The sequence below is a fragment of the Chaetura pelagica genome, unplaced genomic scaffold (assembly GCF_000747805.2).
Source record: "Chaetura pelagica isolate M959 unplaced genomic scaffold, ChaPel_1.0 scaffold300, whole genome shotgun sequence".
NCBI classification, from domain to species: domain Eukaryota; kingdom Metazoa; phylum Chordata; class Aves; order Apodiformes; family Apodidae; genus Chaetura; species Chaetura pelagica.
The window spans coordinates 1,991,460-2,006,057 of record NW_009951945.1 but is presented as its reverse complement, the minus strand read 5'-3'; the positions used below and the strand labels follow the sequence as shown (position 1 = coordinate 2,006,057).

The following is a 14,598-nucleotide window of genomic DNA, read 5'->3' as shown; positions in this document are numbered from 1 at the left end:
CAGTTTATTTGTCTTCTGCTTTTCTTCCCCACATAATGAAGCAGTTCACTGGCATAAGGAAGTTTACCCAGTGGAAAATGTTAAGTACTCCTCTTCAACTATGAAGTCAGTCAGAATAACAAACTAGTGAATCCTTCCTATTGTCTCAATCAGGCAAATTCTCTACCAAGTATCACTAATATATGAGCAGAGATCTCTGTGGGGTTTATTTTTGCTATTTTGAGTGCACCCCAATAATGATTCTTCCTGGGAAACGAGACCTAAATAAGATTCCTCTTCTGCTTGCAGGTAGATATGGCATGGCTGCTCCCTGGTACTTCCCATTGCTTCCATCTTACTGGGTTGAATACAACAGTTACCTCCCTCTCTGGAAGGGGAAATGCAGAGGCCTTCTCTTCACCAAGCTGATGATAAAGAAAGATGCCACCCTCAACAACAAGATATGTATGTGAATGCTAGATGGGGTAGTGATACTGACTCATGTTTCAGTAAATGATGCCCAGTATGTAAAGGGGCACCATGCTCAGAAAGAAAATTTCTGTATTGATCCTTATTTTGTAGCACAGGAGAAATGAGAAGCTGTTAACATGAATGGAGTTTTGGCTTTTAAATCATACTCACTGATCTTATTTGATGTGGAAATCCAGTACTGATATTCACACATTTGTGTGTGGTGGGGCAGCCACCTTAGATGCATATATCCCACTCTGCAATGCTCTGTGTAGAAATACCTCTTTGTGCAAGCAAATAGAGGTTCTCCCTTGGCAAAAGGGATGTGTGGCTCTTTGTTTAGCCTGTAGAATCCTGTGGGTTCACACACAAAAGCTTGCTGTTTCTACCTAACTGAAAATAACTCAGCAGTTTTTGTTGTGTGTCCTCTCATTTCCTGTGCTTGCTTAGTGTAAATTAAGTTGGGTGTTCTGAAACATCTAAATATGAGACTTTTTCAAAAGTGATGAATGCTTCTTGTCAGGAGTTATTAGAAGCTGCAGAAGCAAAAAGGAGAAATCCCAGAGAGCTCAAAAATGATACAGATCCCATGAAATATTCTCTACATTCCTTGCTGAAAGGCACCTCCTTTTCCTGTATGTTGTGTTTAAAAGCCCTGCTTATCTCTGAGGTGAAAAAGGCAGCAAAGATCCCTGCTGCAGTGCAGTAACTGTCCTCTGACCCTTCCTTTTGGTGTCCAAGGTGCCCCCCCTCCTCACCTGGAACCAGAGCCCACTGACCTCACCTTGGGAGTCTCCCTCTGCGGCATAACAAAGGTTTATGGATCCAAAGCTGCAGTGGAAAACCTCAGCCTCAACTTCTATGAAGGGAATATCACTTCCCTTCTGGGACACAATGGAGCTGGGAAAACTACAACCATGTGTGTATCCTTTAAAGCTGCTTCTTTTATATATATCTATATCCTGTGGGGCACGATGGGGTGAAAAGGAAAGCAAGTGGTGCTGTGCATGCTGGGAGACTGAATAAGATGCTTTATTAAGCCAAATCTCTCTTGTAGTTTGATCCTGCTCACAAATAACCTCAGTAGTCCCTTCATCTAGTAGAATTAAAGGGGGTTTCTGCTTTTTTTATCCAGTAGGATACCTGTAATGCACAGCAGCTCTTCTGGCATTTTGTTCCCTGACACTTTGGTGGCTGGGGTTAGGTTGTCCTGAAAGCTGTGGGTAGCTCATGCACACACCAAAGCTGAAGTGATATTAGCATGAAAGCTGAATGAAGTCAATTCAGTCATACAAACTCATGTCTTGGCTGGGCTGGAATAGCAGTGGGTTCATACACTGGCATTTTAGCCCTTTCAGCCTTGCCACTTACAAATTATTCTTTGAGTTGTTAGATAACAGCACTAAAACAGACCTGTAGAATTTGATTTCTCCACTGATATATATGTGCCTCACTCTGAAAGCAACATTAAGCTGATAAATAGAAGCCTCAGAAGAGCCAAAACTAATAAGACAGATGTGTGCTTCATCTCTGCTTATTATCAATTCATCTCATATCCTCTTCACAAAGTGTAGACAAAGGTGATATACAGAAAAGTAAAATAGCTTATTGAAACTTAGTGCAGGCTTCAAATCCTGTGTAAGGTCACAGGTTACTTCTTTCCTTTTTAATGATAGTTAAAAATCTCGGGAGAGAAAGCAGCTCTGGGAAGGTGAAGGGCAGTCTGAGATGCCCCTTCTCCCTTTAGCCCCTGTAGGAGTGCACCAAAAATTACCTATATTGTGCAAGCAGTTATTCTGAGCAGAGGGTGTTTTACCCAGGTCTGTTAGGTATTACTAGGTAGGAAACTGTTTGCTTGAACTAGATGAGAGTGCTGCCTGCTCTGAAGTGTCTTGTCTGGAAGTTCTTCCCCAATTCTTGTTAACAGGGGCAGTGAAATCAGACTTCCATGCTCTGATGTGGTTAGTGAGATGAAAATGTGGTTTTCAGTCTCTGTTGTGGTCAGCAACATGAGGCTACCTGGGTGCTGCAGACAAGCTTAAGGAGGGAAGAGTAACTGCATGATATGCATTCCCAGTGATTAGACTGGAAGGGAAGGGCATTCATTAGTATTGATGTGTTGGATATGCAGGAGGCTGCCTTGGGGAGGGGAAGGCTGAAGGAGAGAAAAGTACACATGAAAAGTAGTCCAAAAGTGGCTTTCTGACTTTGAAAGTGATGATGTCTACAAGACCATGTGAAAAAAAAAAAAAAAAATACTGATGGCTTTCTCCTTTTTCTAACTTCATTTTCTCTTTACTTTTCCCTTTCAGATCTATTTTGACTGGGTTGTTCCCTACATCATCAGGTACTATCTTTGTGTATGGCAAAGACATCAGGACTGACCAAGAAGTTATCAGGAAGAGCATGGGGGTGTGTATGCAGCACAATGTGCTCTTTAACTACCTGACTACAAAGGAACACCTGCTGCTCTATGGGTACATCAAAGTTCCTCACTGGAGTAACCAGGAGCTCTACCAAGAAGTGAAGAGGTATAAAAACAGCAGGGTTGGAGAAGGGAGAAGAGGGGCTGTCATTGCAAAGCTCAAGTGGATGGTTCTGAGGACTGTTGCAAACCCTGCCTATGGTTCAAACAATGCCCTGGTCTGACTAGAGGAAAATACTGAGTGTTGATATATGTGGTTGTAAGAAACCAACATCTCTTCTCCAGGGTGTTTACAAGCTTCTGTGGCAATTCTTTGGAGTTGAATTTACAGGCCGAAGGGTCTAGTCCTTGCTACTTTGCAATCTTCCCCAGAAAGAGATTTAATCAACCAGTCAGGAAGCTGATGCTGGCTTTATTGTTTCTGTAGAGAAGGGAAGCAGCCACAACGTCCCAGGGAGTCAGAGTTTCGGTGTTCTCAGTTGATGAGGTTGAGCCTTTAACCTGGACTTGTCAGATGGAAACTTTGAAAACATCCTAAAAAAATGCTTTTAAATTAAAATTGCAGTGACTGAGCTACAGGGTGAATCATTTCCTTGCAGTGTGACCACTCAATAGAACAGCCCATCCTTGAGCAGTTTTTCATTTGCATTTATGGGGGGTTTTTTTGGGGTATTTTCAGATTCCCTGGCCTGAAGTTCAACCTTTGGGGGTTGTTTTTCCTTTGTTTTCAAGGACTTTGAAGGAGACTGGACTGTACAGCCATCGTCACAAGCTGGCTGGCTCCCTGTCTGGGGGGATGAAGAGGAAGTTGTCTATAGCTATTGCCCTCCTGGGTGGGTCAAAGGTGGTGATACTAGATGAACCAACCACAGGGGTGGATCCGTGCTCTAGAAGAAGTATTTGGGAAATTATCTCCAAGAATAAAAAAGGTACTGTGTGATGAGACAGGTTGCTTGCCCGGTGGCAAAGCGCTTCATGTCACTTTTGAGAGTATGGCGTCAGTAGCTTTCAACTGTGGAGGCCACAGAGAATGAATTGGGGGAGACTGTGATTTTTGTAGGCCACTCTGGCTGCCTCCTGGTGGTTTTTCTGTAAATTCAGGGTGTCATTTGAAAAGCAACCTTACCATAATACACAGTTCATAATACTCTCAGCTTCTCATGTATCTTGCTTTTCATCCAATTTCACTAATCATTCTAAAAAAAGCACAGTCAGTTTTCATCTGATACTCTGTCCCCTCATCCAGGTGTAGCTTTCACCTGTCTCATTTAACCCTGTGTGCTTATTCCATGGTGGATGACATCAGCTTTGTGTTCTCCAGGCAGAACCATCATTCTCTCAACACATCACTTGGATGAAGCAGAAGTTCTGAGCGATCGAATCGCCTTCCTAGAGCACGGAGGGCTCAAATGTTGTGGTTCCCCATTCTACCTCAAGGAAACCTTTGGTGATGGGTACCACCTGACACTCACCAAAAAAAAGGTTTGTGTCTGAGTTGGTCCTGAATTTTCTGCATCTTGGGTGGGGAACTGTGTCAGTCATATGACAGGAAGGAAGGAGGCAAGTTGTAGTGTTCCACACAAGTGAAACATGTTGCAGAAGGTTCATCTCAGGCTTAGATGTCTGAAGTGGAAAGGTTGTTCCAGTATAATGTCACTTTTATAGAGTAACTTCTTTATGTGGCCACTTTATGCTTGGGTGAAAGTGGGATGTGTTTGGGATTGAAACCTTAGGGTTTGACCACATGGGTTCAAGAAAGTGGGATGTGTTTTGGATTGAAACCTTAGGGTTTGGCCACATGGGTTCAAGAAGGTGCTGGGCTGTTTCCTTGGGCTGTCAATAAGACCATTTTTTCACATGCCTCAAGCAGAGATGCTAAGGTTACAGTGCACTCTGCTCTCTGGCCCACTCTTCCTGTCCCAGGCCAGAATTCACATTGTTTTTACAAATAAGTTCCCTTCAGAAAGACAACTTATATGGAGAGTTCCTCAGAACACCAGAGGCTTAGCTTCAGCCCCCTACACAAAGCCTTGCAGCTCTAATACACAAGAGAGAGGTCTGAAGTTGAGTCTCTCTTATTCCAGGTGCACGATGCAGTCCTTTTTATCCTCCCTTCCCTGCTGGGCCTCAGCTTCCTGTTGTGTCCCATGAGCACAGTCAAGGCAGCAGGCACAGCCAGGGGCAGAAGTTCACCTTTTTGTGAGCTTGCTTGGAGCTCACCTACAGCTCTCAGCAGCTCTGGCTCTGAGGGGGACCATCAAGGCTTGTTCAGGGATGCAGATGCCTGTGGAGCTGTGTGACAGATCCAAGCACAGCAGTGGTACCAAAGAACTCCTGAGGCTCTGAATGTGAGCCTGCTGCTGCTGCCTGCTGAGAGATGCTAGGAGAGTGTGTGGTCCCCTCTTCTTTTGGAGCAGAGGGGGGCTCTCCAGCCAGGCCACCAGCCCAGCCCTCAGAGACACTCCACAAAGAGGAATGTCAGTGCTCTGCTTTGTTGAAGAACAGGATCTCCTTGAGGGTTAAAGGCAAGGCCAGGTGCAGAGAGCATGAATTCTGGAGTTCAGAGAAAGAAAGCAGATGGGAAGAGTCCATGAATAGTATTTGGCCTAAGGCAAAACATTCTGCTTGCAAGGAGGGGGGAACTCTGCTCTTGATAGCATTTGTTGCAGTGCTGCTACAGCCCTAGCACACAGAACAACATGCAGATGACACAGATGATCAGCCCCTCTTCCAAACTGCTGGCAGTAGAAATAGAGAAGGTGGAAAAGGACCCATATGCAAGTCCTGTTTGTCATGGGAAAAGAGCATATCTGTGCTGGCAGCCAAGTTCAGGTGTCAGCTCTCTCTTGGCTTGCCTTTTTCTCTTCTCTGCTGCCCTGCAAACCCCCTAGTTAGTGCACAGTGGTCAATCCAGCCCAATCCCAGTATCCCTGTGGACAGATGGAGCCCAGCACAGTCTTGGATGGTCCATTTTTCTCCTTTTTCAGATCATGATAGAAGAGTGTGACACCACAGCAGTGACCTCCTTGATCCAGTCCCACCTTCCAGAGGCTTATCTGAAGGAGGATATTGGTGGAGAGCTGGTGTATGTGCTGCCCCCATTCAAGTCCACAGTCTCAGGGGCCTACCAGGGGCTTCTCAGGGCCCTGGATACCAGCCTGAGTGATCTCCACCTTGGTTGCTACGGGATTTCCAACACAACTGTGGAAGAGGTAGGAGCTCAGGATCTGCTCAATGTAATGCAATGTGATGGAGATCACCCTGTAGCTCTGCTTTCTGGGCTAGGTGGGGGCACATTTTGAATGGTGAGAGTTGCAGGCAGGGGAAGAAGTGGTGTGTGAAGGTGTATTCATAAATCTATACATACACTAATGCACAAAGTGCACCAGTGTCTCACTTGGCTAACAGCCTTTTGGTGTTTTACCCAAAACATGAGATACTGGAGTAAGACTAAGGAGAGAGGGCAATGATGATTTTCTCTGTGAACTGTTCTCCTGGTCCCCACAAACCTGGGGTTGTCTGCAGGTGCAGTCAGCAGGAAAGTTAACAAACCATCTAAAAGATGAACTTCAGCATGGATGCTGTACTGCACAAGTGAGTCGGCTGGTGCACCCTGGAGTAACCCAGGCACCTTTTCTGCCCATGGGAAATCTCTGGTCAAATAAACATATAGTTGCATCAGAAATAAGAAGTAATTTTAAGTGATGGGCAGCCATGACCCTTGTCTTGCAGAAATGAGGGTGGGAGTTTGTTACCTTTCTGCTCAGAAATTCTTGCTTGTTTTTAAGGTGGTTTTTTTCTGAGGCAACAAGGATGAGTTACACAGCACATACCAAGTGCAGCTCAGGTGCCAGCCAGGATTGTCACAGAGACTAGAGGGGAGAATATCCCAGGGAAACAACCCTCCTTGTTTTGTCACTGCTGCTGTGCAGGAAGAGCTGTCTGTGTGCTGTGCTCACTGTGTGGGTGTGGTAGAGCTATGTAGGACAGAGCTGAAATGCAGCTTCCTTTACACCTACTCATTATCAATGACATTAGGGTAAGAGCAATCCAGGGGGCATCTGCAAAGGTTGAAGTTTCCACTGCTGCAGCAAGAGTAGAGCCAGGAGTTGATGAGGAGCTGGACAACAACAATTTTATAGTGGGGAAAAAAAAAAGGTGCTTTCTTTCACAGAGGGAACAAAAAGGATTGTAGTTTACAATTGCTGCACCAATTACAGCTTACAGTGTGGGAGAGTGGACTCTGATTATTGGTTTGGTGAAGGGAGTTGTCCTGGTTTGAGCCAGGATGAAGGCAATTTTCCTTTTACTTATTTTTTTTGTTTTTCCTTTGGACCAATATTGCTTTATATTTCCTTGTCCCATAGGTGTTTCTCAACCTGACAAAAGAGCTAGGGAAGGACCAGCAGGAAGATGCTGAGCTGTTCCAACAGCTGCCTGGAGCCAGTGGTCAAACTGGCAGTGATGGAATGTCTGTGAGCACAGATACCTTCACAGAAAGAGATGGTACTAAATTACCTCTAAGTTTTATTCCAGATTTGCTGCAGATACAAATGGTGACAGATGGACTGATTTGAGGTCCCTGTCCACTTTCTTTATTGAAAACCACATTTCACCCAACCAGGAATCACTGGATCACTAGAAGTACAACACTCAACATTTTGTTTAGATCCACTGGTTTGGAATAGTCTGAATCACAAAATAAATGACAGAGAGGGTTTGTTTGCATCTGAATTCCTCTAAATTGATCCAGGTTTTAATCTAATCCAATACAGTCTATGGGTGAAAAAGCAAATGCATTCCTCTACAAGTAATTGTAATTGATCTGGAGGATTATTTCTACATAACTAACTGGTAGAATTGGAGAGAAGCTTTGTGGAAACCCCCATAGCCTGTTGCAAAAGCAGCACAGCTCTGAGCTGGCTGCTTGTTGCTTTTTATGTTGTGTCCCAGCTCTTGCAGAATGGTGAAACAGCTCAAAGGGCCAGACAGAGGGATAAATTCCCCTTCAGAAGAGAATCAAGCTACATCAGTATCTCTGGGGGTTTGAGAGCTGCAAAAAGTGTTAGGGTCCAAAAATAAGCAAATACCTGGTTTCAATGCTCTGAGGAAAAATGGGTTTTGTGCTTATAAATACACCATTTATAGTTATGGAGGCATCCAAGGGACAACACAGTGGTGTTTTCATACTTGCTTCTCAAAGCTGACCTGCACTGTAAATGTTACTGTAAACAGTAACTCATGTGGAGAGAAGTGTTTTGTGTCACTCCTAATGAGAGCAATGAAAAATATTTGCTTCATGTTTGGCTGTATAGATCAATATTTCATAAAGAGGAATAGGCTCCACTGGATTTGCCTCTGCTTTTAGTATTCCACAAACTTGTCTGTGTAAAATATCAACTGGTTTGTGTGCCTTGCTTTCTTATTTCAGGATTAATTCCTTTATTCATTTGTCTGAGGACCTGCTTTCTAAAATAAGAAAGTGTTCAGTTTGCAAATATAAAAGAGTAATATGTTTCCCCTGTAAGTTGCAGCTGGGTAGGTAGAACGTAGATAACTTGTTGCATCTGAAGGCCTGTGTTCCTCTCACAAAAATCTCAAATGAATTCACTACATATACACATCTTAAATGAAACAAAAAGACTGATGGTACATGAGCTTAAGACTCAAGAGTCAAAATCTGAGTCCTGTCCCAAGCCTGACCCCTTTGCATATGTTCCAACTGAGTTTTGATTTGGCATCTGTAAAGGAGTGCAGGTAAGGAAGGGTGTAAATGTACTCTCAGGGTACTGTAACCATCAGTTCTCCCTGCATTTCACAAACACAGGTCTGTGACAAAGTGTCTTCTTCTTTTGCACCCAGACCAGCTCCTGATCAGATCGAAAAGCCTGCAGGGGTTGCCTTTGCTACTTAAGAAGACATCAGCTTTGTTCATCAAGAGGTTCCACCACACCCGGAGGGATGTCAGAGGCTTCATTGCTCAGGTCATCCTCCCAGTCCTCTTTGTGATGGCTGCAATGGGACTTGGGACACTGAGAACTAAGGAGACTGAATATCCTGAGCTGGTCCTCTCCCCCTCTCTGTACGGCACGGCCGACCAGGCAGATTTCTTTGGGTGAGTGAAGTTCTTTGTGATCCTTAAACCCATGTGTTTATAAAGAGCCACGGAAAGTGTTAGCTAACATGAAATGAAGTTACCTGTGCAGTTATGTTAGCAGATAACATGTAGAAGTCCTTTTCCTAAGGGATAGCTGGGAGAGGTGTCTTGGCTCAGAGCAGCAATCACAAAGCTTTAGAAAAACAGCCTCTCAGTTGGGATGAAGTGGGGAGCACATGAAGAATAGGATTTGTATTTGCCATGGAAGTCTTCTGGCACTGTGAAAGCCATTCTGTCCCAGAGATACTTTCTTTATCTACATTTATTTTTTTCCCCTGGATGTTAAGCACAGGTCCCACATCAGTTGTCTCCAACACTACAGCTCTGGGATCAAATCCTATCCATTTTGTGAACTGTTTGCATCACTCTCCTCTCTGGTGGTGTCAGACATGCTCTCCTGCCCAGGCCCCACTAGCCCAAGGCAAGCAGTCCTTTGAAGGACACACACTACTTCAGTGTGATTAAGACACCAGCACTGAATGTTGTCATTGTGCTTAAAAATCTACTGACCAAAATGATTATCATTTCTATCATTTTGATTTCATGATTTGAACTGTTGTCTTTCTCCAGTGGTTCTCAGCTTTAAGTCAGAAATATAAAAGCCCTAAAGCATGTCTGCTCCTAGGTGTTCTTTCCCCCTGCCTTTCTGATTCAGTACTGCTAGATGGGGGAATTCTGAGCCCTCTGTTCCTCATGTTCTCTGCTTCTCCTGACGGATCATTGCTAGAAAGCTGGGTCAGGAGCACAAAGCATCTTCTTGAATGACCAAAACCAAATGGACTTCACAGATGAGAGAGCGGATTGAGACAAGACTGGAAGCAATGCCTGAGAATTGCTGCAGATGCTTTCAGCCTGGAACCAAAATCCTGATTGTCCAAAAGTTCAGCATTATTGTGCTTCAATCTGAAGGCAGCAAATCAGTGCAGTAGGTGTGTGCAGCTCTAAGCAGTGAGCACACGAATAACCTTTCAAACCTCTGTGTCTGTGCTTATGTGCTGCATGTACTTAAGTGGTTTGTAGGGCTAGCACCACAAATAACCATTTATTTAGTATCTTAAATTTTGCTTCATTCAGACAGTTTTTCCTCTGCTCAGTGGTAGCTGGAAGCACTTTGAACATTATTCTGTTCTCACTTTTCTCTTTTTCTTTCTTAAATCTTAGGAATTTTAATGAAACCACAGAAGCTTTAGTTGCTTCAATGCTTGCTTTCCCTGGAACAGATAACACGTGCATGAATCAAAGCAATTTGTAAGTAGCTCTTGATTTTCTTCCATTTATGTTCCAAATATGCAAGAGAATTGACATAAGGCTATTAACCATTAGACCTTAACATCCATCTTTGATCACCTGCAGAATTTTCATACGTTGCTGCCACAAGCAGAGAAAAAAAACCCACGCATCTCCTGCCTCTCTTCAGATGGACTTGCAGACTCTTTCAGCTCATTAGGAGATGTCTAACTGGCCTTTTACAGGCAGGCACAAGCTTGTGTTGCTCCCTGATGGGAGCTGGTGGGATGCAAGTCAGTTTTGAGCAGGGAGCTGTGTAGCCATGATTGGTGTGAAACACTCAGCCCTGCCGAGAGCCTGCATGGCTCCTGTGCAGCTTGGGGCAAAGGCTTCTGTCTGCCAGCACAGAACTGGAGGTATTCCTGAAAACAGGAAACTAGATTGTGCTTTAAAGTGGAGACTGGGAATTCTGTACAGCCCCAGAACCTTGAAACTGGTGTCCTTTTCTTCAAGAAATACTCAGGACCACAACTGGACTGCTTCGTTACTATGAGTCATAAGGATGCCCAGAGGAGAGCAAGCTGTTCTGTCTGGGAAACAGTCCTTGCCTCCCCAAGAATCCCAGTTATAACACTGAGCCCACCCTCAAAGTTCTTAGCACAGCTGCTGCTATCTGTATCTAAAAGCTGTGCCATAAGGACTGGTTTGTTTCGGGTTCTGCAGATAAATTTTCAAGGAATGGGTAGTAAAATCCTGGACAGACTAGTGCGTGTGCTGCCTGTCTGCAGGCAAATATTTATCCTGAGTATTTACAGTGACTGCCTGGTCAATACAGTCCATCACAGGACTCCCCAGTTATTGCAATGCCAACAGCCCTTATTTCTGCACAGTAAGATGATTTTGGCCTTTGTGTGCTAACTCCTTCCACTGCCTGCCACAGGGATGTAGTGGTGTCTGGGTTCCTCCTGCTCAGCTGAACAAATCCAGGCACAGAGAGCAGAGCAGGGCTGGCTCTCTCCTGACCAGCTCTGAAGGCAGCTGGAGCATGGGTATTCCCTCAAGCACCCAGAGCTGACAAGGTGGTCTCCTTTTCTGCTGAAGCTTCTTGCTGCCATCCTTGCTGTTATTAAACATGACAGCAATTAGCATCGTTTGTCCACCTGAGCATAGAGAACCTCAGAGGAAAATGTGTTCATTTTCAGGCAGTGTTTAAAGGAGGACATGCTGGGCCCATGGATTGTCAGTGGAAGCCAGAGGACTAAGTATTCTGCCTGCAACTGCACAGATGGCATCCAGGTAATTTGAATAAACCCAAGAGAGAGGGAGCCTGGGGGGCCTTTTGGGGGGCTTTGTAGTTTGGGAGTGGTTTTGTGGGCAAGAATGATACTAGGGGGTGCTCAGGGTTCAGATTCCTCCTGTCTCTTTTTGGCTTTGTTAATTTGTACACTGGATAATCACTGTGTGCTCCAGTTTGGAGACAGGGAAGGAAACAGCACCCTCAGAAGATTCACAGACTAGTATATCTGCCTTCCTCCCCGTGGTGGGAAAACATTTAACAGAGTGTTTGAGTGTTGTATGATTGTCCCATTTAGCAGAGGTGAACATGTATTCAAGAGGAAAATTGCATTTTATACAAGCACTGTCATTATATGAAAGCACAGCTATTATTGCTGTTTGCTCTTCAGAATTTAATGTTATGCAAAGTCTAGGTCCATCTGCTTTTACTCTGCTCCTTATTATGAATAGTGATGATTAATAATATTAGTTATTTGCATTACATTGGTACATGCAGAACCAGACATGGGCACTGCTGGGCTTGGTGTCCTTACATGCACTTGGGGAAAAGGCAGATTCTGCCCCAGTGATGTTACAGTAGGTTTACTGTCCAGTTTGCAGTTAAGCTCTCCTCCTTCCAGTGCTCTGCACTGGTCTTCAGCTTTTTTTTCAGTAGGAAATCAGACTCAAAGCACAGTGTGATGCCATTTGTAATGTAAGTTGAATGTTCCTAGTCGGTCCCTAAAAGGCAGCTATTTTATATGTTTTTTTTCTGGACATAAACTTAATTTCACATCACTAAAAGTATTGGCATAGTATCTCTGGTAAGTCAGGCTAATGTTCAAAGCTGAGTCTCAGCTCTAGCAGGCACAGGCAGGTGTTCCTCAGCATGAAGGAAGCTATTTTGTGTCCTCTGATGCAAAGTGATGAGCAGCAACACAATGGGGGAGGCCAAGGCTTTTGTTATGGATGAGCTGAAAGAAGCAGCCAGCTTGCTGTCTGGTAGGACACTTCAACCTGGTGACAGGTGGGTGTGACCTGTTAGATTATCTAATCAGGACTAATCCATGGTTTCTCTGAAGCTGGGGAAAATATTCCCAGTGACTGTCAGTAAAATGAAAAAGCAGACCACAGCTGCTGTGAAATGCAAGATGAGAGTTTGAGGCCATCAAGAGTTTTCTGCTCCGCGAGTTGTTTTGCCCTCTGCTGTTGCCTGTGCAGCACTCTGGTGGTGCCAAGCAGGATCAGCTTTGATTCAGCAGAAACCTCCCTAGGTGCAGCACATCTCAAGGCCTCACTGATGGCAGCAGAACTGAAGTCTGGTAGCTTGAAGCAAAGATGGTTTTTAAGCTCCTTGCTAAGTGAGTTCAGGACAGCAGGTGCCTCTGCACCCTGATTTGCAAACCATCAGCTTCTGCAGGACTCAGTCCCAGAACGTTGCCATTGCCAGCCCCCAACCTTGTCCTGCTACACTAGTTTTTAGTCAAAACAGACACTAACCCTTTTGTTGACTTGTCTCTGCTCAGACATGTCCACAGACCAACTACACTCCCCCTCACAGAAGGACCTTCTCCACACGGACGCTTTACAACCTGTCAGGGCACAATGTGGAGACCTACATTCTGGCAACTGCCAAAGACTTCCTGCAGAAAAGGTACCACATAAATCTCCTTCTGAATTGCACTGGGAGCAGCCTCCTAAATGTATCCTATCTGCTGTGCTTGAAGTGGTGGCAGTGCAGTAGGGATTTAGAAGGGCCACTCTGCTGGTGGTCACTGTGACTCTGGTGGAAGGAGGTCAAATGTCCTGCAGTCATGGAGTTAAAGGTTTGTGCAAGTGCTTTGCTTGATCATAACAGGGATAATATGTCAATCACCTGATAGGCTGATGGCTGGATCAGGAGACAAGCCTTTATCTGTCTCACATGCTTACAAAGAGGAAAATCTGACACAACCTGTCATGAATTAAACCCTGGGAACTTTCCCCCAAACTTTCCTCCAAGTTTGATTCTCTGAAGAGCCTCAGTGTGTGCTTCACTTAAACAAGTGCATCCATGCCAGTGGAATTAGAGGCTGAACACCTCTTGCACCATGGGACTGTTAGAGCTATTAGTGTTTCTGGATCCTGCAACACAGCTCATCCTGGGGCAAAACCAGCCTGCCATTAAGGTTGTCAGGGTACATGTTCACCTGCCACTGATTTAAACTGAGCTGCTCTTCTAGCTAAGAAGCAGTCATCTTTTTCCAGTGTGGTAGCCAGGCATGTTAGGAGTCCATGCAGCTCCAAAGTGCTTCCCAAATGGAGGCTTTCAGCACAGCTTTGTGATAGTGCTGCCAAGTTTCTGTTTCCCTTTTGTCTCCCCCAAGTAAGGGCTCCTGCAGCACCACTGGCTTGGCTGCACACTACCTACTGGGGTAAGTTTTTAAGTCAGGCTGGAGTTAAGTGAGGTGACATGCTAACATGTACCAGGCTAAATACTGAAACTTTTGAATGAGGGTAGCAACCCATTTCCCTCTGGTTTTCACCCAGGTATGGTGGCTGGAGCTTTGGGCTGCCTCTGACAACAGATCTGCAGTTTGATATCAGGCCAGTGCCTCCCAACAGGACCCTGACTAAGGTAACTAACTTCCATCTGCTTGTCCTAGCATGGGGAGTATGGGACTCAGAAGAAGTGATGTTGAGTTCAGGGCTAGTTGAGAAAATGAAGCAAAACCCTCTAAAATCTGCAGATTGGGAGAGATGAATTGCAGTTGATTTCCTTTCCCCATTCATCTTTATGGGTCTGACTTTTCTTGCTTGCAGGAAACAATTTTTCTGCTGTCATAATTTTATTATACAGAGGTGAAAAGATCAATTAGTAGCACCTTTATCTCATGAGAGAATGGATGTACCTGAACTAGGACTGGCTGATATGCCAGTTTCTCCATTTCTGCTCAGTGAAAATGTTGTAACACATCAGCATAAAAAGCACTGAGGCTCCATTCTGAGGTAGAAGGGAAATGCAAGATAGTTGACGAGATCCTGTGATCTCATTGCAAAACCTACCTATCAGGAGAGCATTCCT

At 44.7% G+C, this 14,598-nt stretch overlaps 1 protein-coding gene across 1 annotated transcript in view; it reads left to right on the top strand.

Moving 5' to 3' along the window:
• ABCA12 (ATP-binding cassette, sub-family A (ABC1), member 12) overlaps positions 1 to 14,598 on the top strand; it is a 53,904-nt gene that overhangs the window by 20,678 nt on the left and 18,628 nt on the right. Inside the window, exons 19-30 of the mRNA XM_009996856.1 lie at positions 289 to 444; positions 1,192 to 1,369; positions 2,763 to 2,981; positions 3,608 to 3,804; positions 4,197 to 4,357; positions 5,863 to 6,087; positions 7,243 to 7,381; positions 8,738 to 8,990; positions 10,194 to 10,280; positions 11,462 to 11,555; positions 13,061 to 13,188; positions 14,064 to 14,151. Coding sequence (XP_009995158.1) covers positions 289 to 444; positions 1,192 to 1,369; positions 2,763 to 2,981; positions 3,608 to 3,804; positions 4,197 to 4,357; positions 5,863 to 6,087; positions 7,243 to 7,381; positions 8,738 to 8,990; positions 10,194 to 10,280; positions 11,462 to 11,555; positions 13,061 to 13,188; positions 14,064 to 14,151 — 1,925 coding nt within the window. The remainder of the gene's footprint in view (positions 1 to 288; positions 445 to 1,191; positions 1,370 to 2,762; positions 2,982 to 3,607; positions 3,805 to 4,196; positions 4,358 to 5,862; positions 6,088 to 7,242; positions 7,382 to 8,737; positions 8,991 to 10,193; positions 10,281 to 11,461; positions 11,556 to 13,060; positions 13,189 to 14,063; positions 14,152 to 14,598) is intronic.